This window comes from Bombus affinis, unplaced genomic scaffold (genome assembly GCF_024516045.1).
Source record: "Bombus affinis isolate iyBomAffi1 unplaced genomic scaffold, iyBomAffi1.2 ctg00001238.1, whole genome shotgun sequence".
NCBI classification, from domain to species: Eukaryota; Metazoa; Arthropoda; class Insecta; order Hymenoptera; family Apidae; genus Bombus; species Bombus affinis.
This window is the reverse complement of record NW_026109634.1, coordinates 1-21,745: the sequence shown is the minus strand read 5'-3', so window position 1 is coordinate 21,745 and position 21,745 is coordinate 1. Positions and strand designations below refer to the sequence as shown.

Here is a 21,745-nt window from a genome sequence, read left to right as displayed (position 1 = left end):
AAACAAACATCGATGTATATGAATGAATTTTGAAATGGGGAGGAATTATATGATTATACCCATTCTCTGTTGCGTTTAATTGTTTCAATTGATGTTTCATGAGAATTTTCATCGAATTTTTTAGAGATCCTGGCTGTAAGGTCTTTTTAAAATTATAAGAACAGATTCAAACTATAACATTTGAAAACTTGTGGTTACAAAACTTACTTGTTTCTCATAATTATTTAAATGAATCTATTCGGCATTTTGAGTGACCGTCCCTTTATGGCTCGGATAACACCTCTCCTTCCTTTGGGAAATTCCGAATTATCTGTCCTCCCCGAGCTGCAAACCTGATGACTTAGACAGTAGGGAAAAACATCAGGGAAAACCTCTGGCTAGAAAAGTACGATAGACGAACAAAATTTAACGGCTGATGGGGAGTATCAACAACATACAAGGACAATCATCAACAAAGTGTCGTACCGTGCGGGTGAAATACTGGAGTTTCAATAAGATCTTATAACCATCGAGTTCAGAACATCAAACTTTGTTTGCATAAAGCAAGTGTAAACAAAGTGTCAAATTACACTAACACTCGATCTATTAAATCCGTTCCACCTTGAGCGTTAATTCATTCAAGGTTCGTGGTATCGATCGATCGGTCGGACGTGCCCGGTGGCTCTTTAGTTGATGATTTGTAACAGAATCCTTGCATTAACACAGATTCTCAGAACACACAACTTCACCCAGCAGATATCGATTACAGTCAGTTGTCACTAACAATGCTAATATCAACAATTTCTTTACCTGTTGATCCTCTGGAAGTTTTAACTATATATATTCTCTAGGAACAGTAGGATTTTAATGATATAACTTTACTAATGAGATCTTAATGTCATAAACGGTATCGAAACTTCTTAATTAATGTCGTTATCGAAGAAGAGACTCGTAATCTTCTCAAACGAAGAGCACTTGATGTTTACAAGTAGAACTCGATATCTTAGTTTCTTAAAATGTGTTTCTGTGTTTACTTTCTAAATGTAAACTTTATTCAAAACGAGCCGTTCATTCGTTACAGGCCGTTAATAAAATTGCACTTTGCACAAAGGAATTGCCGTTAATAATTTAAGATTCTCTGCTCGTCGTACAGGGTATATATCGTAATTATTCACGACGATCGTAACGTTTAAGTCCAATTCGAGCTTAAAATCCCACGTGAGCTATACTACCACAATGGCCTGAATTTCTATTTGTTCGTTTACTGCCTGTTTGTACTCGGAGCATCCGTTGTAAATTACAGCAAAATCTTCTAATGTGTTCCAGAATATGTCTTCATGGAATTTCAATAATTTATTATATCTATAGATAACAAATGTAAAACTTATTAATTTATAATTAATATAAAATAAGAGAGCACGAAACTTCCTATTTTATGGACATATTAAATATTTGTAAAAAATTCTGTATCATTAGTATCACTTTAATTACTTTAAAGGATATAATCCCATAAAGCCGTGACCCCTGAAAGAATCGATGTTCACGCGTGACAAATTGGCGTCGTATGAAAGTTCCGGTATGAACGTTACTAGAGCTGATACCAGCTAGGGGCACAGGTATATGTTCTGGGTTCATTATATATTTATAAAGGGCTGCCGATTCAACGAGTGGTCCGGGTAAATTTAAATTGTAAATAGACAGAGATTTCAAGTAAAAGCCTGGATAAGAGCGGATATGGTATGAGAGTCTGTGGTGGAAAGAGGAACAGACTGCTTTTATTTGTAAAGTTTGAATTTCCTCGATATCGAAGGTGTTTAAGCCGCAAGTGTGTTTCATGTTAATCGTTCATGTTAATTCATTCGAGACCGAGATTTTATTGTAATACGATTCCTGGGTGTCAGTACGATCTGAATGTTTTGTTAGAATGATACTGTGCTTTTCTCTCTCTCGAATATCCTTTTCATATTTTAATTTTAAATCGATGACAATCTTAAATTTTATGCCTCGTGTTTTTAAAATATAAAATTATATACTATGTTATACTATAATGTATTATGTACAGTTATATATATTATGCCTACTGATTGATATGAATTTCTTTCGGTCTCGAATGCGTTAAAACGGAGCGCAAAGAAGTCGAAATTACTTATTGTAATTGGTAAAACATCGTGAAAGGCAGACAGATACAAGAAAGAAGTTAAACTATAAATTATATTTGCGACATTGTTATGTTTTTGCTTTCTTTAAGACTTTCATCAAGACAGCCGACCTATAAATATTAATCGACCAATTTCTCTAAGCTTGTAACTTCAAATTAATGTTTATATATATAAAGAGTTACGTATTAATGTATCTAAATATTTAAAAAGATGTTTAATGTTATAAATGATGGATATTAAAGATGTTCAAAAGAATGTAGTCTTCGCGTGTTCTTTATCATATCCCTGATCAAAGACACTCCAATATTATTACAATATCCAATTACATATTGATACACAAGATTATCATTTATAACATTTTGGTTTTCTTAATTGAGTTATTCATTTAGTACAAATGATAAGTAATTAGTAATAATTCATAAAAAAAAAAAAAAAAAAAAACGGTATTGTAGTAGAAATATTATAAGAAAACATTTTCTGTTTCAGTGTAGAGTTACTCCTTTTTATAGACAGTGTCGTACAAATCCGTACGTCTTTGAGAAAATGTATCTTTGAGAAAAGGTATCTGAGCCCTTACTTCCTCAACAACTTTCAAATCTGAGAGAAAAGAAAAACATACCAAGTAATAAGTAATGCTTGCTAATAAATTCAGCAAATACAGAGGGAGCCGGCAAAATCGATAAAACAACGAGACTCAAAGTTAATTACATCGTGGATTTCTCGCTTTTAACGTTAAGCTGGAAATTACCGATATCGGTGACCACCATATTTTCCTGAGTTTCCAAATCGTAAAGGATTTTCCCCCAGGGATTTGTCGACTGTGTATGTCCCCATGCGACATAACTTGCTGAAGGAACACGAGCCGGTGATATACAGGCGACGTATAATTGATTGTCATTCGTTCTGGAACGCTGAAGTAATGACCAGTGCAGTGGTCCAGTGGTCATATTGAATGCCGCCGGATATATCAGCATTTGGCAACCTAACACAGAGAAACGGGAAATATGAGACCACTGAATTTTAGTTAACTTTGTAGCTGCACAGTCCACATTCCATAATTTATGAATATGCGAGAACAGTCCTCTTGTCGTGCTTCTAATTCTTTTATTTATTTCATTTTCAGCGAATATACTGGTTTTTTAAATTAAGCTCCTTTTTATACAGAGTTACAGATTATATTGATTATATTTTATATAGAATATATTTAAGAAAGATAGTTACTTTCCTGCTAGTTAAGTATTGTTCGATTAAGCTACTGTACCTTTGTTCCGATAAATGCGTGCCATTTCCTCGAATATGATATCATAGCAAATGCCAATACCTATTTTCCAGCCCTTCACATCAAACATTGTTAGGGAATTACCAGGACTGAGTGAATCACTCTCTCGAAAAGTAATCTTGTTGGGAATGTCGATGTCGAATAGATGTACCTAATAATATAAAAATATAGTTGCTAACTCTATTGCTGTAACTTTTGTAATTTAACATCAATGTTACGAACTTTTAAACTTTAATTGTTTTTTATTTAATAACTGACAGCGTTTTTATCACTTTCTTTTATTAAAAAGTTTTATCATTTAATAATATTTGAGAAGGAATATTTTTTAAGAAAAAATAAGTTTTTTCCTATGTGAAAAATTTATGTTACAAAACAAATATATTGTCCAAATCTTATATATTATATTACGACAAAAATATATGTTTCTCGTATCAAGACGTATTTTATAAACCTATAACATATTTTTTAAATTATAGAATTGGTTATAGTACACGTATGTACATATGTATATTCCTAAATTATTCCTAGATAGAGTCACTTTCTCCACCCCAATATTTTCAATTTCAAAGCCACATGGAGGTATATTATTTACCTTCCGGTGTTTTCCTATCAAAGTTCCATCGGGACCCCAAATAGTACAGGTATTGTACAATTTATCGCCCTCTATTTCAGGTATCGTACCACCAACTACATAAATGCTGTTTTCTCTAGCTGCCATCGATAAAGCAACGCTCGTTTCACCATCAGGAATACTCTCGGCGTATTTTGGAAAGTATTCTGCATTGCAATATTTCAATTAATGAAAAATAACTGTCCTTTGTTCCAACCATAAATTAGGTTGAAATGTTTGTCAATTTTTTATTTTTTAAATTATTAAAATAACTAAATTTTATATTTCGATTTACTTAAATATATAATTACTTAGATAATAGTACATATAATAAATTGTTTCTACAGGTTCAAGATGAAAAATGAATATTTAGAAATGTTTAATTACAATCATGCTATTTGGGTTAGTACCAGTGACTTGTTACGTAACGACTTTGCTAGTACTTTTTGAAGCATAAAGTTAGATTTTAACTAACTTTAATTTTTAACTACTATAGGTGGAATTATAAATACAAAATAATTGATAATACTAGTTTATAAGTACCTAATTATTAGTATCTTAAAAAATATATTTATACAAAAATCACGATAATCATAAAAGTGGGGAAATTCTATATTCTCGAGTCAATTCACAATCTTTATGGAAGTATAAACGATAAGGTAATTTGTCTACTTTTACTTTTTTCTATATAGTTGTTATACATATAATAAATTATTAGAAAAAGAAACAAATTATTACGTATTCCATATGCCGAATTAAAGCATTCAGGAAGAGCGATAATATCAGCATTATGCTCTTTCGCGCTGGAAATGTAGGAAACTGCCCGCTCTACATTTTTGCTTTTACTTCATTTACTTGAAGTTGTACCAACGCCAAGCGAAATGCTAAAATGTTGGAAAATTTAAATACACTCGGTTATATATTTCCCATACTTTTTATCTATAAATACTTTATACATAGTGAATACTTTCTCGACATCGTTCGCACTACTTGTTTAGCGATGTTCGTAAGTATCATAATGTTCTTTGAGGTTATGTATTTTACTACTCGATATCAACATTACGTAAACAATACGCGGGGATTTTTAATAATTATTGATAAAGTTTAGGACATTAAATTTGATGTAATTGTAAACATTATTACATATTATAATTAAATGTAATTTTCAGTTAAGGGTAAGAAAAGAAATATACTTTTGTAAAAATACACTTTATTATAAAATCTGTATAAATAAAATTGTACAATTTATCTTGAAAGTAAAATGACCGAATACGTTACTGGAAAATATTACTGCCTACTAAATGATCGAGATCTTGATCTTTCTCGTCTTTTGTGTTTCTTTCTGTCTGCATAATCTCTGGGTTTCTTATCTCTAACTTTTTCTCTTTCTTTGCCTTTCTTTTTATGTTTCTTACTTGATCTTTCAGACGAGCAATCGTGCTTCTTACGTTTCTTTGACTTCTTCAATCTTTTTAATTTATAAGAATCATTACTATTAGAGTTACTTCTTTCTCTTCGTCTCTTCTTTTCAGAATCACTATCGCTGTCATCATTAGATTCGGAGCGCCTTTTTCGTCTTTCTGATTTTTTATCCCCCACTTTATCATACTTGTTCTTATTCTGCATCGTACTTCCGATTTTCTTTCTTTTATTACTACTTTTGTCACCATCTTCACCGTCTTCGGGGTCAGGGGACATTGATCTTTTTCTATCCATCTTTTGCTTGAGTCCCTTGGATTCCTTGTCCTTATATTCCTCATACTTTTTTGTATCTGAAATTAACCCCATAAAATACTGAAAGCTAAAACCTCTACATTTATCATATTTTATATAATATCATATTTTATATTTATCATATTTTATATAAAAATAGAAGGGACCTTTAAAAAATTGCATGCAACAACACACTTACAGGTACTCTTGAATTAGTTTTTCTACATGTCCGATTATGTCTTTATATGTATATGTCAATTCAAATTTGTTTTCTTAAAAGTCCCTTGATGAAAAACTAACACTTCATATTAGCTTTGAACTTTTGAGTTCTTAGAATATTCTGATTTAGTCACTGCCCGTACCATAAATTCATTTACAGATATTATATTTCCACCAAGAGCTAGTTTTATTATGAGCCTTCCTGCATCATCATCGAATCCTTCTACATGACCATAATTATTACTTTGTTTTCCAGCTATAATTTTCACAAATGTTCCTTTCTCGATTTTAACTTCTTCCTCTTCTTTTTTGGAATCTGTATTTTTCTTCTGCAATGCTACTTTGTCTGCTCCAAGACCCATACCTTTTGGTCGTAATTCTGGTATGACAGCTGCTACTAATCTGTAATAGTTAGAATAAACGATTGTGAAATAAAAAATGATGTTCTCTGTTTACTTTCCAATAAGTGATGTATTAAATACATATAATTAATTTAATCCAGAGTAAAATTCATACTTTTCATTTCAACCAATTCCCTTTCCTGGTTGCCATCCCATTCCCCTTAACATTGCTACACCAAAAGCATCAATAGGAATTTTTTCATAATCTTCTAACGTAGACTGAAAAATACAAAACGATATTTATAATATGCAAATGTAATACATCTGCGCATTGCACATCAATATGTTGATAACGTACCTGTTCTTTGCCTCCTAATGATTCATCTTTTACTAAAGGTAAAGTTAAATCATTTGTTTTAGTTTCATGTTCATTCTTTGACTTAAGTTCCTCAATGATTTCTTTAGCCGCTTGCTCTTCTAAAGTAACAACTTTATTTTCACTATCTTCAACTGGCTCTTTCTTTCTATATTGATATTATTGGCGATGTTTTTCCATTAGATAGCTTTGATTTTGCCTCGTTAACACTAGCGTCTCCTACCTTTTCCTTATCTGCCTTCGGAAGGTAAATGTCTGCATCTATTTTATTAACAATTCTATCATGCCAGGTTTTTGAACCTAGTAATGGAATAATTAGAGGTTCATCTTTTTTTTCTTCCTCACTGAAATAAAAAAATTGTTTTCAAATATATATATTCCGCTATTGGTGATTTTTATAGGTTAGGTTGAGGTTATATGTTTCTTGATTATAAATTTTACTTTTTGAACTCACCCTATTACTTTAATACCTTTCTCATCGAGGCATTCAATGTAATCAACTTTCTTTTTTTCTTGTGGAATAGCATTTTTTAACACAGGTTTCTTAATAGATTTCTTCTTTCCTTCTTCTGCCATTTATTCGTTATTTTAACACTGACTTATAGATCAATACACATGTATATACTAGACATAAAGATTGATGTCACTTGAAACTATGTACATGAATCTAATATCTTATTATACTTTATTAATCTACTCAAAATTACTTGCACATTACTAAAATTTCATTCCGACAATGTATCAAGCGCCTGAATAAGTGACATTAAAGTAAACATATATGAGAGAGGAAATAAGAAGAACTGACGCCTATGGTTTTCTATGTTACAGAGCTAGTGCTGCACCATACGGCCAAATGCCGAAGGTGGCTTATGCTAGTATATACCTGCCTATACGTTTCAATCAGAAAATCGATATTATGTGGTCGTGTGAAAATTCACATTTCCCTAGGAGCTGTATTTTGATAGATTTAAGCTTCTAATGGAGCATTTTAAACGTATAGAGTATACTATGAAGTAGATAGTAGTGCGGATCATTTTATATTCATAGAAAATTTGAATGTATAGAAATGTACAAAATGCTCATGATATGCAAAGATATGCAAAATATTCAAAGTAAACCAATCATCAAAAAGTTTAGAAGGTGAAACAAATTTCTTTAATAACACCTAGATTAATTTTTATTTGTTAACAATCCCATATATAACCATAGCTTTCGCCCGGCGCATATACGCGCCCATACATGCGTTAATAAGATAAGAGGAAATAAAAGACAGATTATCGATAAAATACACTAACACATATGTAATACGTGGATATATTATCACTCAGATTACACATATTATATATTATAAGGGAATATGTATACCACGTATATATGTAGAACGAACATTTCAAACTTGTTTATAGCCCGTGCGCACACATACATGCACGCATACGAACAATTTTTCGAACTATAATTCTATTAATAATTTATAACCATTTATATTTTTATATTTTTATATTTTTATATGATAACCATTTATATTTTTTAAAATATGTTCTTATGGCATACATATTTATTCCACGCTTCATATCTATCCACATCCGTAACTGTAGGTGACATTGTTTTTAACAATTTTGCTATTATTTCATAATTCTTTAATTCATATTTCAAAGTCGTAACAGATGTTTCTTTTTTTTTTTTCAAGTTTTTCCCATATTGGACTTATTTCTAGCAGCCATGCTTGCTTACAAAGCAATTTTATATCCACGCAAGAATATTTTTCAGTAGATTTTATTATGTGGTTTACAATATCCATATTCTCTAATAACTGGTTGCTAAGGTATAATTTGAACATACCAAGTCGAGTAACTTCATTTGGTAATGATAAGTATATTTTCTTTTCAAGAAAAAGTCTGCGTAAAGCTGCATCAATGTCCGTAATAATATATTTACAATAAATATTATTGTTCTGTTATATTAATAATAACAAAGGAATATTCCGCACAACACAATAATTAAGATTAAGATAATGAATAATTATGATATTAAGATATTTTCTACTTAGAAAACATTGAAATAGGGTGATATACATACCACGGGCAATTAGTTGCAGCCAAAAGAACTACATTAGAATTTTCGTTAGATACTAATCCATCCAATCTAGAAAGAAGTTCTGATCTGATTCTCTTTGCAGGTTCAGACAATGTACAGTTTACTCCTTTATTTGTGCCTATCCAGTCAATCTCATCGATAAAAATAATTGTAGGCGAAAAATTATAGGCAAGTTCAAATAAAACCTGTTCAGTTTAACAAATGTATTTATTATTTATTAAATATTATATTCAAAATTCCTTAAATTCATTGTTTCATCACGAACGTAATATCATTTCGTTTTCCAAACAACTATTCTATTTATATATGATTATTATTATATATGATATATTCTAGAATCTCTTCTTCGTAGACAAAGGAAATCAACTTAGACGGATATACTTCTCGGGATCACCTCTCCATTTGCTCACCAATGAGCTGGCCGTTATGTTAAAAAAGGTGCATTGGCATTCTGTTGCGACTGCCTTCGCCAACATCGTCTTCCCTATTTCGTAATTGCTTGTAAACATGTACGGGAATGAAAGAAATACGAGTATCTTACCTGTACCAGGTGGTCCGTATAGCAGAATACCTTTCCAGGGAGAAAATGGGCCTTTGAAAAAGATAAGGTACTTGAGGAGATACACAATGGCCTGCTTAATAGCAGATTTACATTCCTCTAGGCCTACAATGTTGTCCCAATATACATTTAATTTTGTCAGTATGATTTCCTGCGACAATACAAAGATGAAATGGCGCATAATCTCCGTATTAATTTCCGTAAGTGTTATGTAATTCGTTATTTAAAACTTTACTGAAATCAGTATTTACAATACGTATATTAATCGAAAATAACTTACGCATGAAATGTCTTCAATAATCTTTCGTAATTCCAGATTGTCTATATAAAGCTTCTGAGCCTATTTTGATATCTTTGATTGCGTGGATTGTTCCATTAAGATGTTAAATAGCTCCTCTTCTGATGAAGATTCATCGCTTTCATTGGCGAAAATTGATGTCACTGTCATTGCGAGATTAATATCATCCGTAGCATCACCCCTCATCTTCTGTTGTGCATTCCTCCCTTTCACAGACCCAGATACAGACTCACTTCTCGTTTGTTTGCTAACAGATTTGACACGTTTTACTACTTCTTCGAAGATTGAATGATATTGTAATCGATACGTTGAATACGTTGAGAACGTTGAATAGTGTTAAATAATTTAAATTCTTACACTTTGTTCGCATTTGTCATTTCCCTCGTCTTTATTTCCTTTTCAGTTATTTTCTTGCACAATATAGGATATTTTTGGAATTTCATCTTGTAATAATTTTCATATTCTGTAAGAATAATTTCCAAATCGACGTTGTCGCAGACTCGATATTTCCGAGGTAGACGAGCTTCCCGGATTAATACATCGCTAATGTCTACATATCTAAAAAATATAATTTTTAATTCATTGAACAAATTTTATGCTATGAGTACACACTATACGATAATCATCAATTAACTGTTTTATTTCTAGGTAAGACAGACAAAAAGAATGTACTGTTTATTTATTATTATATAAATCCTCGGCGATAATTTTTTGCCTTCTGCTTTTTAATTTCTAATTTTTAAAGTTTGAATTTAAATATATTTTCATTTATAACTAGTTAATCTACGTTATCGATTGAGTTATTCTATAACTACTGAGTTACCGATGTCGATTTTCAAATTTTGGTTCCTTCCCCTCTTTCCGCACTAATTTCTATTTCGATTGGTCACCGATATTATTCGAAAAAATTGCAACTAAGAAGATATCTAAATTGCAATGTACTCACCCATTGCGTTCCAAATAATCACATATAAGGTACAATATGTTCCGATTACGTTCCGAAGTACGACTCTCCTCCTAATGCGACATTTATTTTTTTTATTATTAACAATAATTATTAATAATATAAAGATTTTCATGCAATTTTCTGTTACATTGCGAGTTTAATAAATTTGTTACACATAATTTTGTTATCTACTATCTTGATACGTGCAAAGATAAATCTGAATGATATATAATACAGCGTAAATGGCTATAAATAATTAATTATTGACAATAATTATAAGAATTATCGAAAGAAAAAATCATAGATACTATGTGCGAGTGTAAAATATCACAAAAAATGAACAACAATTGTGAAAAACGCAATATGGCAAATCAATGACAAAACACACTCATGACTGTCATGGAAGTTCCAAAGTCTAAAATCTAGAATATTCCTTACCTCTTTTCGCAAATTATGAGATATCTTATTTGTGGTACCTTGCAGCGATAAATCACCGTTCATTGTGATAGTTTTAAATGTGATAATGATATCCTTGTATTGACTATCGTTTTTCGATAGTTACGAGAATTTTCGTTTATTACTTTGAGACAATCCGTCACTTCCTTTCTCTTATAATGTTTCCCTTCAACTCCGTTGAAAACTGAGCATCAAACAGGAGACGAACGATTTGTTCGCACACATAAGCAGGGTGCGAATATAATGATGGAATAGTCGAATCCCGTCTACTGTATAGTAAGACGGATGCGACATGGAAATAGAAAGAGAAGGCTGTATATAAGCATTTTCTGTCCTTGTTTAATCAGGCATGCACACTAGTGGACACTGACGGCGCTCGTTTACCGTTGTTACACATTTCCGGCACAAGTACGCGGGCATTAGAGAAGAACGGAACGGTCTCTCTCTTTACCCCTATATCGCGTTTTTAGTTCGCTCACGCGCTCTGTACTTATATCTATTACATTTCCACCATAAGCAGCGGCCGTGCAGTGACTTACAAAAGTTTCGAACTCGCGGACGTTTAATCACGTTCCCTACTCCGAAGGGGTAAGTACAAAGTTGCTCGTCTCAGTACTCTTGTTAGAAGTTTTATCATCTCTTTCATTTCGTGGCTACAAGTTTTTCCAGGAAATTCTTATCGTTTTACAAGGGCTGTGGGACACAATGACGTCAGCTATCGATCATATACGCGAATTTGTTGTAAATTAATTAGGAGAATATCTGGAGTTCTTTATCGTTGCCAGCTGTAAAATATTAGAATTTTTCATTTATAATTGTCATATTTTCGACTCTTCCGTTGCCAAGACCATCTTGAAAGATTTTTGGTATGTTCCATCGCCCTTGTTAAAAGTGTGCCCATTGGTTAGCTATATTGATTTTAAAAACCAATACGTATATCAAGTTTATTATCTCACAGAAACAAAGAAATTCGTTTTATTAACGAATTTTCGATGTTTCTTCTCAATTTCCTTTAGCATCGAACGAAGAACATTATTTGATCAAACGTTTCATCGTTCAGATTATATTTCGTTTAAAAAGATTGAAATTGATATTGAGATAAAATCAAAAAGTATCCGTTGTTCTCGAACATTCTAGTATTCCTTCGCCGCTCGGGAGAAAGACAGGTATGAGGAAAGAGGATATTTTTTTTATTAACTTTTTAATATTGATATTTCGACAAATATTGACGTGTGCAGTGAGAAAATCGAGTGAAATTTTGAATAATATCGTTTTAATAATTTGTGAAACGAATTAGTTTGGTTTTTTCCATTTTTATTAGTTTCCGTCAGTGCTGATTGACGCGCCACTCCAGTTTCCATTTCCGTTTCTCGAAATTTCCTACGTCCTTGGTCTTTGGGACTCTTTGCCCAGGTAACTGCATTGTTTCTGGGTACGTCTCACCGTTCGGGTCTCTCGAGCTTTCGGTGTCAGTTGTTACCGTTGAAGGAAGAGAAGCTGGTGACGGATATTATCGAATAAATCGTTTATTCTGGAAAAGTTCGAGTAAGTTCGTTCTGTTTGAATAAATCAAGACATAGATCAATTTTTATCGTATCATCGTGATTCGCCATGTCGTACGTTTGGTTTCGGGATACCATATGTTTTTAATTTGGTACTTTTAATTTGACATTTTACGGCTATAATCGTGACAAGAAGATACTTTCAGTGAATTATAAATATTTTAAATTATAAATTATAAATATTTGTTATAAATTACAATCATACTACGGGGAAAAGTGAAACATATGTTTTCTTGTGGAACGATTCATGTGATAGTAAATTATTCGAAGCATAATAATGCTTAATTAAACATCTATACGGTAACATTTACGGACGAATATTGGGGTAATATTATCGCGTCGCTTTAATCTGCCATTTAATGATTTGATTGCGGTCTTTGAAATGGCATCACAGATGCTGGTATAATATCACACGAAAAAGGAAGGACCACCAAGTGCACCAGTGCGTTGCAGCCATCGGGGGTGGATTTGACGCCGGTGCCGAGGAGAGGCGCAGAACGTGTTCGATCGACCCGCGAACGCAGCCCGTGCTCATACTGTGACAGAGTTCGTTTCAGTTAGTCTCAGTCGCTGTTTGCCCGTCGACAGCGTATAGTCGCGCCGGCCAACGATTATTTTTTCTTTTTTTGTTTCTCGATAATTCTCTCGCAACACTCGTTCTATACGTACACCATCAGTTTATCGCGCGATCATTGTTCCCGCTTCCCCTACCTTGTCACGTCCTTCAAGGAAGATTTCCCTTCAGTTTTTTGTTGTTTGGGGAAAATTCATCGCTCGGACACATGGATTTATCGACACGACGATTTATCGAGGCATCAGCGTGATGTACTTTTCAAGTTTCATATTTTCTCTATGATACTTTCTAAGGAGAATTTAGAACTCGAAAGATATCAATTTCCAGGAAATTTATGAGACCATCGATAGGTTTGAATTTAATTAACTCTCTTATAATTGGTATTTCAATTTTTCAATTCCTTAAATTTAGCTTTCTTTATGCTGTTGGACGATATAACGCGGGCATTTTATGATATATCCAATATATTCGTATATATAGTTTACTTTATACATTCGATAAATTTCCTTGGTTGGCCGGCCTGCAACTCACATACGGCACTTAATAAAAATTTGTTTCGTTAGAGGTCGGTGTTTGTTCATCTTCGTCATAAAAATGTCATGACGTCATATCATATCACAAGGGTTCTTCTGAAAGCTAGATATTCGATAACAAGATTAATGGTTTTCGGTAGCTTGCAATGTCAAGCTTTGAACTGGCGGGATCGCCTTGCTGTCAAATCGCCATTCAGCAGCGACCATATTCTTTAACTACGTTCAAGACGTATATCACGCTACAGAAACCATCAAAGGAGGATAATTGCAAGTTAGTTGCCTCTTAGAAACGAGACAGTTGGTTGTTACTTGTTATCCGTAGTTGGTAGTTGTTCTCCTTAGTCGCCACATATTATAGAGACGACATTCATAGTCACCAGTTGCCTTCGCTAATAGTTTCTTGTTGTCTGTAGTTAGTTCTCGTCATCGCTATGTATTCCATCAACCACGTAAAATTTAACATATAGGATTTTATTCATTTTTATTCTTTCTGTAGGAAGATTCTTTAAGTAATATGAATTTAAGTAACTATTTTATGATACAATAAGGTGGAAAAACGATTATTTTACGTAACGTAATTTTTTAAAGAACTTTGAATTTAAAGGATTCAGATAGATATCTTAAACGTAATTAAACCCTCCATATCGTAACAAATTAAAAGAAATTGCGCAAGAAAGTACAAATACATTTAATGCATAAAACATATATTTAAAATCCAAATGTAGGCGTTGACGCGTGCGTGCTACATGTTCGAAACGTTCGTTACATCCGCGATAAAATTTGTAACGACGAAGAAGCTTAACATATGATGTGCTTCAAGACGACAGTAAAAAGTGTTGGCGGATTTTTCGAAATTTCTTCCATTCTTAATAAAAATATATTGTATAAATATAGTAGGATTTTTCAAATTTAAATAGTTATAATGATTTGAAACTTTACAATCGTACGGTTCTGTTTTATCCTTTGAATATACCTGTCATTTTCATATCTCCTTTTAACTAAACTAAATATTTGGAAATCCTATAATTTGTACACTTTTATTTGTGAATAAGATCGATGAAATTAAAGCGTAACTATGCTTTCAATAATGGCTTCGATGTATTGCTCACCATTATGGCGGATTAACGTCTCTAAGTGATCGACCTTAATCACTAAATGGCAGCCGCGATTCAGTGGTAGAGCCTTACACATGACGGACATTGCAAGCGCTTCTAAGACGTCTATTGTGAAACGTTTCCAATAGCATCGGTTACGACGACGGTGAAATCCGAATAGAAATATATATCGCGTATCGCTTCAGCCTGACATGTCTTAAAATAACAATTCACAATTTTTCGTTCTTAAAAAAGAAAAAAAAAAGTCTATAAAAATTATATGCAAATAAAATAGATAAATGGATAAATGGTTGTACAAATTTATAAAACAGATATTACAAATATACGTAAATAAATTACATATTTATAAATTGTTTGTTTAAATATCTGTTTGTTTAAATAAATAAAAGGGATATTTACGACTTACAATGAACTTACAATGAGTCCTGTTTTTAGTTTTAAACAAAGCAAAAACGGATAACAACTTTTTAAAATGTAAAACTCAACGCAACAGTGGTTTTTTTAAATTAATCAATAACGTTCAAAGTTAATTAATTTAGAGTGGTTTGTACATTTTGTATGCTCGCCGTATTTTAACGTTTGATGTGTAACGTTTGATGTAGTACTTGATGCCCGAAAAATCGAAAAATAATTAAATTTGATCGTTTCGTCGAATTTACAAGTGTGTATATTCGTGTGAAATCCTATGTGCTTGTGTATGCTGATGTGAAAGGTGGTAATATATTTTTCTTTTTTCGATTATTGTTGTCAACTTTTGTGTGGAATAAATCAATTCCGTGAATAGAAGTGCAATCAATACAGCTTACTATGAAATGATAGCACAACAACAGTACATATCGCCATTGACGTCAGCTTCACAAAATTTCTCGAGTATCGAGGTCGTCCATTTGGGTTAAGAATTTATTTCCAAAATCCCACAAGCACGAATATCTTATGGAAATCCACTGTATTTCCACAGTAATTTTTAATAATCAGATTCCATATTGTATGCTACGATTCGAGGCAAATCTGCAGCTAATTATTATCTTTGCTGCCTTTAAATACCATAAATAGTCGTCCGTAAATTTTAAAAGATTTTCTGTGCCATACTTATATTGTGTATTTTAGTCTTAAGGTGCGGGTCGTGTTCAATTAATTGAAAGTGATGAAACTGTAATGGGTCACGATAGTCAAATATTAAAAATGGTCTCGTTGGCTACATTTAAAATCTTTACGAGATATATATGCATAGTACGTTGCTACTAGCAACGGGTAGCGACGAGCAATAGAGAACAGTACCTTCCTTATCTCGTCGTGATTATGTACATACCAGTAATGCACAGTACTCGTACTGAATATCTTACAACATCTACATAGATTTTCAGATTTGTTTCGAATATTACCAGCATAACCATGATAGTAGAATTCTGTTACAGTATTAATTCTATAGTGCCGTTATGCATAATACAGCCCTAAAATGTTTCTACAAATATACGAATATTTTCGTCAGCTACTATATTCCAACCATGGCTTATTATGAAAGGAAATATATAACGAAATTACTTGTTTTTTTAGACTAAATTAGTTTAATTTGAATAATTTTAGTAATTGTGTAGGATCGAACAACAACTTATCATTAGCTTCACTCGAGACTTGATTGCACGTAGCAACGTAATTGCGTTGGAACTGAGGGTAGAAAACAATGTCAACCGTTAGACGCGTCCGTCTGGCGAATGTGTAACGCGTGAATAATAGATGGCGGCAATCACTTGAACCCTACTTATAGCTGTCTCGGCTTATATCGTAGCATTCAACCTAGGGTATAACGATAGGGATCATTAGAAGTTCAAAGGCCGGCTGATCAGCCTCATTTTGTTCCATTTTTTAATCAAGCGATGAATCGACAAATTGTACAGATTTCGATGGTTATCACAGTTCTCTGGGAATTTTGAAGCGCGGTTCGTCGAATTTAGTCGGATTGGCTACAGACTCTTTTACGAGCAGCTTGAAACTCGATCTAGTTTCGAGAAAATGAAAAATTCGTTTTATCTCTTTGCTTCCCTGTTCCTTCCTTCCTCTTTTTTTCTTTTTTTTTTTTTTTTTTGCTTTTTACATTGCGTTAAGACCGGCTAAATAATATTGATTGCCATGGACGTTGGCTGGTTTAAAATCACTGACATCGACGATAACAAAAGTAAGTTTGATGATCATTTATCTGAGCCGGTGTTATTCGACTTGAGCTCTGCACATTTGTTAATATTATTCTAGTAGGGATGAGATACTACAAATTTTAAATAACTTCGATTAAAATTATATTATAAAAATTATATTACATTAACGTTTAGAAGTCAATAAAGTGGAAAGAATTACGCGAGATAATGTAAATATAAATTATATTACATGGAAACAATACGGCTAGGTAATTTGAAACATTCTGGCTAAAATTGCATTCTTTCAAAGTTAGGACGTACAGTATTTACAAAGTAGATTAAGTATCAAATGGGGTACTTAAGAAAATTCATGTTATCATTCTTTAGTAAACATTTTCAGCAATAGCCTTAATAGCCTTCTGCAAAAGCTGCTTTACGTTACGTTAACGTATTCATTATTAATATTAATCATATTGTTCTTATCTCCTAGGGGCATAACAATCCATTTTTATATTGTGTTAAAGCTAAATTTCTATTAGATTGTCGCAAAATTTTCTTTCGTTTTATAAAGAAATGATAGATACAGAAAAAATATCGTACATCTATCATTTCTTTATAAAACGAAAGAAACTTTTGGAACAACCTAATGTTTCTCTACAACGACACTTCTACGATGTTAAAATATTTGATAAAAATATTTGATAAAAATATTAAGAAATTCTAATATTGATTTAAACGTATCGATTTATTTACTTTTCGCTGCCAGAAATTGTTAATTATGATTTCCACTTGAAAGAGTATTTCATATTATGAGGATAAATGATCAAATTCATCTCTAATATACACGTTAGAGAGTCATTTATAGCTGCAATCCTGTTTACCGTTCATATTCCTGGAACTCGATAATTCACTAGGCGATTGCTTTAACCGTGCAGAATACATCCATAAATAATTAATCGCTATTAATATTCCATCGACTTTTGAAAATCCCTGATGTGATCTATTTCACGTGATGAGAATACGTGTAAAGTGAGGTTATTGCTTGATTATCTTTAGTCGAATAAATCGAGTGATTCAAATTATAATGCGGAAGAAAGTCAAAACTATGTATATTATTTTTTTCAATTTTTATGTATCATTTGACGGAAGGAAATTTGGTAAGTAAGGTTCACCTTCTTTAATGTCAATGATTTTGACATATGTTATTAAGCTCCAAATTCTAAGCAATCTTCTATATATATATGTAGTATCTTAATGGGTCTTAGAGGAAAGGACAAGTAATGATGTTTTGATTTAATAAATAATATTCGAAGCAACGAAATGATTACAATGCTGTCGTACGTCTTATTCTCATAGACGGCTTCCGACTTCCCGATTCACACTCTTCGGCTTCTACACTCGCTCGCTCTCGCTTCTCAAGTCACACTCTGCACACCTTTTGCATCCGTCTTCTCCGGCTGCTCAACTAACACTGCCTTTAGCGTCTCTTTGTCTTTTCCCGTCCTATCGGACACGTGTCCCGAAACGCCCGTGGCCAGAGTCACGCAGGCCCTTTCCACGAAACTATCCACTTAAAAAGAACCGACGACACATTGATGTACCCGACGATGCCGCGGCTCTCGCGGCATTGTTTATGGTTCGGCAGATATCTTAGGCCTTCTGTCCACGATACTACATATATAACATACGTATAATAGTCAAAGTTCAACTACCAAGTATACGCAAAGCTTTTATTTTCAATTTATGCGATACACTATGTTTCATGAATTTATTTGCTAACGGTATTGAAACAAATAACGAGCAGAGGACGAACTATCCGTGAACTGTTTTGCCAACGAGTACGCTTCCAATATTTTCTGTTTGAGAAAACACACTTGTTGCTGTTGCAACTCCAAATATTTTTACAGCCGATGCTTTTGCCAGGAATCATCGGCTAACATGTAAAATAGAGAAAAGCCATAGTTGATTGTAATGGAAATTTAGAAAACCTGAAACTCGATATAGAAGGGAAAAATAAAGGAAAGGAAGGGAGAGATAATTGGAAGCTTGGGGCCAGGATTAATTCACTGAAACCGGGCTGCTTGTGTCATCACGAAACAGAATTGCCAGTACGTCATTTCTGTGCTCCCGTCCTCGTAAAAACGGTTTCACTCGTTAAGAAAAAACGAATAGGCGGTGAAGAGAGAAAAAAGCAGACAGAGAGCGCTTTTAAAAAGCTGACGAAGCGTGCGTTGCCACAACGAGACACACGGTGCTATTTGTCGTTTTAAATTGGGCCGCAACTTGTTTTTGAGATCTTTGCTAGAGACATGTGAAAACACGTTGGAAGTATATTTCTTGTTTTTGTGGAATTTAGCTGGAAAATGAAAAATAACGTAAAACATGTACTTACGACTTACAGGGTAATTGAATGTATACACTATAATAACCAGCGATTTAAGGCTTTAAAAGATCGAAAGAAAAGAAAAGAAAAGAAGAAAGACAATATGTTGTGGCAGTCTAACTCGATCTTAGGAAATAGAGAGGGAGGGAGGGGCGGAGGCAAAGCTTGTTAATCTGGAAAGAATACAAGCATCAATTTCAAGCACTTATAGAGAATCAAGCGGGCTTGTTAAGGTCGTAAGTTGGACAATTATCCCGTGTTAGGTTCAATCAGCTTAGTTCTACACAAAATTGATCGAATCATGTGAAAACAAATGTATTCTGATTTTTGTCGCAGATATTTCTGGTCTACGCACTCCAGTGCCAACACAGCAGTTATTGAAACAGCTGATTTTCTCCTATTCTAGAGCGACAACATCCCCTGATCTTTTACAACCATGAAGGACCTGTACTCGAAAATACTTGCAAATCTCATCTGCTTGCAGGTTATTTTTGTCTTCCCGTCAGGGGCTGGTAAGTTGATACTGATTAATTATACCATCGAAATTCTATATAATGGCTACAAAAAATATTTGCATCATTACCCTCATTTCCTAACGAAGCGCGTTTTTTTACCAAGTTTTATATTTCATTTGATAGTATCAAATCTCTGTAGTTACACGAAAGTATTAAATGATAGGAAACTTGATATACACGAATTTAATTAATTAATAAGTTAGTCGATATACAGCCATTATTATTTCATGTGAAATATTACAACGTCAAAAACTTAACGTTCTTGTACGTACAGTATTAATCACAAATTGTAAGAATGTTTACTGATAAGCAAAATAGATAATATGGAAAACGCAGACCTATGGAAAGAGAATTCCTGACATTAGACAGGAATACGCGATTGCACGAAATATTTTATGGTATGTCTAACATGGAGAATATATGCGGCGAAGTACGAAAAATTCATCCTGAGATATGTATACGACCTACGCGGTACGGGACGTGTTATAAATGGTTTCCGCCACTCAGCCGTATTTGAATTTGTGAACACGATCGAACAAATGACGCGACAATTATTAATTGCCGTCTCTGCCTTAGTAACGATTCGCGTTGGAACGAGGTCGAATCGTTCCGATTCCACGCTCGATTAACAAATAATTACAGTGGACATCAATTACTTGGATGACCTTCGTCATTTCAGCTTAAAACGATTAATTTGATCAAACCAACCAATTATTTCAATTAATACAATCTGCACTTTAAATTCGCACGTCTTGTGTATACACACCGGGCCAGAGAAAAGTTTTCATTCGTTCGAGTAGAACCTTCGTAGTCCTTGAGGACGCGTGTCGCTTCTCGTGCACCTAAAGTTTCGCTCAAATTAACCGATTTATTTGAATTCGAGCGAGTGAAAACCTCTTTGTCACCGTGAGTTTGTTACTTAATTGATACTCTTAGATGCCCTTTGCTTTCAATCTCTTACATCCATTCTTAATTAGTCAAGTCGTTTGACTTTTGACAAGTATTTTGAAACCATTTTACTAACACCAACCTACTTTTTTACTTGAGATTATCCGCTATTTTTATTCAAATGTATATGTACGTATATACACTTTTGAATTTTAAACGAACCTTCTATTATACCTATATCCTTTAAGTGCCGTTTTAAGTTTCAAGAGACTTTAACTCGGATAGCTCGACTTGGAGTTCTAACGTATACTGTAAAGCACACTTGCGAAGTAAAACAGCAAACACGATATAAAAACTTTTTCCCCATGTAAGAAATCGAATAACCTATTTCAACGGTGCTTTAATCTCATCGATGAAGCATCGATGCAACGAAGAAGCATCGTGATAGCCGCAATGCGGATCCGTTGAACAAAAATTTCCTGGTACGGTCGTTTGAGTAATGTTATTAACCGTTTTAGTGTCGGATGTTTCAAGACTCCGTATCGGTTTGTGCTATGCAGCGCGCTAGCGCTTCGTTTATTTATTTGCGAGGAGTACCGATCGACGCGATCGCGCTGCCCTTTTTCATCCTGTTTTTTTCATCGAAATATACCGTTCGACGTGCTCGCGCTTCATTTCATCGGTTATACTGGAAGCGTTACAACAAACACTCAAAAGTTTGCGAAATATTTATGCTCTGCGTTTCGTTTGCGTGATAACATTCTATAATGCAGGATTTGGTTTTCCGATTCAAGAGGTAATTTTTTATATTGGTGTTTTTTTTTTTATTTGGTTTATGATCATTTGAAAAACAAGTAATTACGAGAGGAAACTCTGACATGACTCGCGACGAGCACGCTTGAGCGCGTTGCGAATTAATGATCGTGACCATACATCGTGGCACAATTTACCACGGTACGCGAATAGAGCGATCACGTTGCGTGGCGTTAAAACGGTTAGCGTAACTGCGCGTACGAT

At 33.4% G+C, this 21,745-nt stretch overlaps 2 protein-coding genes and 4 long non-coding RNA genes across 8 annotated transcripts; 3 read left to right on the top strand and 3 right to left on the bottom strand.

Moving 5' to 3' along the window:
- Window positions 1–6: 6 nt before the first annotated feature.
- Window positions 7–4,466, bottom strand: LOC126928651 (omega-amidase NIT2-like). 3 transcript variants are annotated; one of them, XM_050744258.1, is made up of 5 exons: window positions 4,339–4,466; window positions 4,010–4,194; window positions 3,400–3,568; window positions 2,887–3,120; window positions 7–377 (listed from the first exon to the last, which is right to left on the bottom strand). In XM_050744258.1, the coding sequence occupies exons 1-5, from the start codon at window positions 4,352–4,354 to the stop codon at window positions 361–363; spliced, it is 621 nt and encodes a 206-aa protein (XP_050600215.1). In that variant the 5' UTR covers window positions 4,355–4,466; the 3' UTR covers window positions 7–360. The 3 variants fall into 3 exon arrangements, with proteins under 3 accessions (XP_050600215.1, XP_050600212.1, XP_050600214.1); XM_050744255.1 differs by lacking the exon at window positions 7–377 and adding an exon at window positions 1,308–2,735; XM_050744257.1 differs by lacking the exon at window positions 7–377 and adding an exon at window positions 1,308–1,503.
- Window positions 4,467–4,522: 56 nt separating this feature from the next.
- On the top strand, window positions 4,523–5,312 carry LOC126928656 (uncharacterized). Its single transcript, XR_007716889.1, has 2 exons — window positions 4,523–4,686; window positions 4,789–5,312. It is a non-coding gene; the product is annotated as an uncharacterized LOC126928656 (long non-coding RNA).
- On the bottom strand, window positions 5,221–7,543 carry LOC126928652 (protein FAM133-like). The gene is made up of 5 exons (XM_050744259.1): window positions 7,131–7,543; window positions 6,659–7,020; window positions 6,476–6,579; window positions 6,204–6,361; window positions 5,221–5,799 (listed from the first exon to the last, which is right to left on the bottom strand). The coding sequence occupies exons 4-5, from the start codon at window positions 6,319–6,321 to the stop codon at window positions 5,315–5,317; spliced, it is 603 nt and encodes a 200-aa protein (XP_050600216.1). The 5' UTR covers window positions 6,322–6,361; window positions 6,476–6,579; window positions 6,659–7,020; window positions 7,131–7,543; the 3' UTR covers window positions 5,221–5,314.
- Window positions 7,544–7,834: 291 nt separating this feature from the next.
- Window positions 7,835–9,988, top strand: LOC126928653 (uncharacterized). The gene is made up of 3 exons (XR_007716886.1): window positions 7,835–8,267; window positions 8,364–9,529; window positions 9,646–9,988. It is a non-coding gene; the product is annotated as an uncharacterized LOC126928653 (long non-coding RNA).
- LOC126928654 (uncharacterized) lies at window positions 8,959–10,763 on the bottom strand. The gene is made up of 3 exons (XR_007716887.1): window positions 10,574–10,763; window positions 9,610–10,185; window positions 8,959–9,480 (listed from the first exon to the last, which is right to left on the bottom strand). It is a non-coding gene; the product is annotated as an uncharacterized LOC126928654 (long non-coding RNA).
- Window positions 10,764–13,502: 2,739 nt separating this feature from the next.
- Window positions 13,503–19,769, top strand: LOC126928655 (uncharacterized). The gene is made up of 2 exons (XR_007716888.1): window positions 13,503–16,986; window positions 19,662–19,769. It is a non-coding gene; the product is annotated as an uncharacterized LOC126928655 (long non-coding RNA).
- The last annotated feature ends 1,976 nt before the right edge of the window (window positions 19,770–21,745 follow it).

Bases quoted from the DNA above. Each gene is read 5' to 3' on its own strand.
- LOC126928652 (XM_050744259.1), bottom strand. From the start codon at position 6,321: ATGGGTCTTGGAGCAGACAAAGTAGCATTGCAGAAGAAAAATACAGAT. The intron at 5,800-6,203 runs GTAATAATTATG...GGTTAATTTCAG, and splicing joins AATTATAGCTGGAAAACAAA to ATACAAAAAAGTATGAGGAA.
- LOC126928651 (XM_050744255.1), bottom strand. The intron at 3,569-4,009 runs GTAAATAATATA...TTATATTATTAG, and splicing joins TGATAGGAAAACACCGGAAG to GTACATCTATTCGACATCGA. The intron at 3,121-3,399 runs GTACAGTAGCTT...TCTCTGTGTTAG, and splicing joins ACGCATTTATCGGAACAAAG to GTTGCCAAATGCTGATATAT.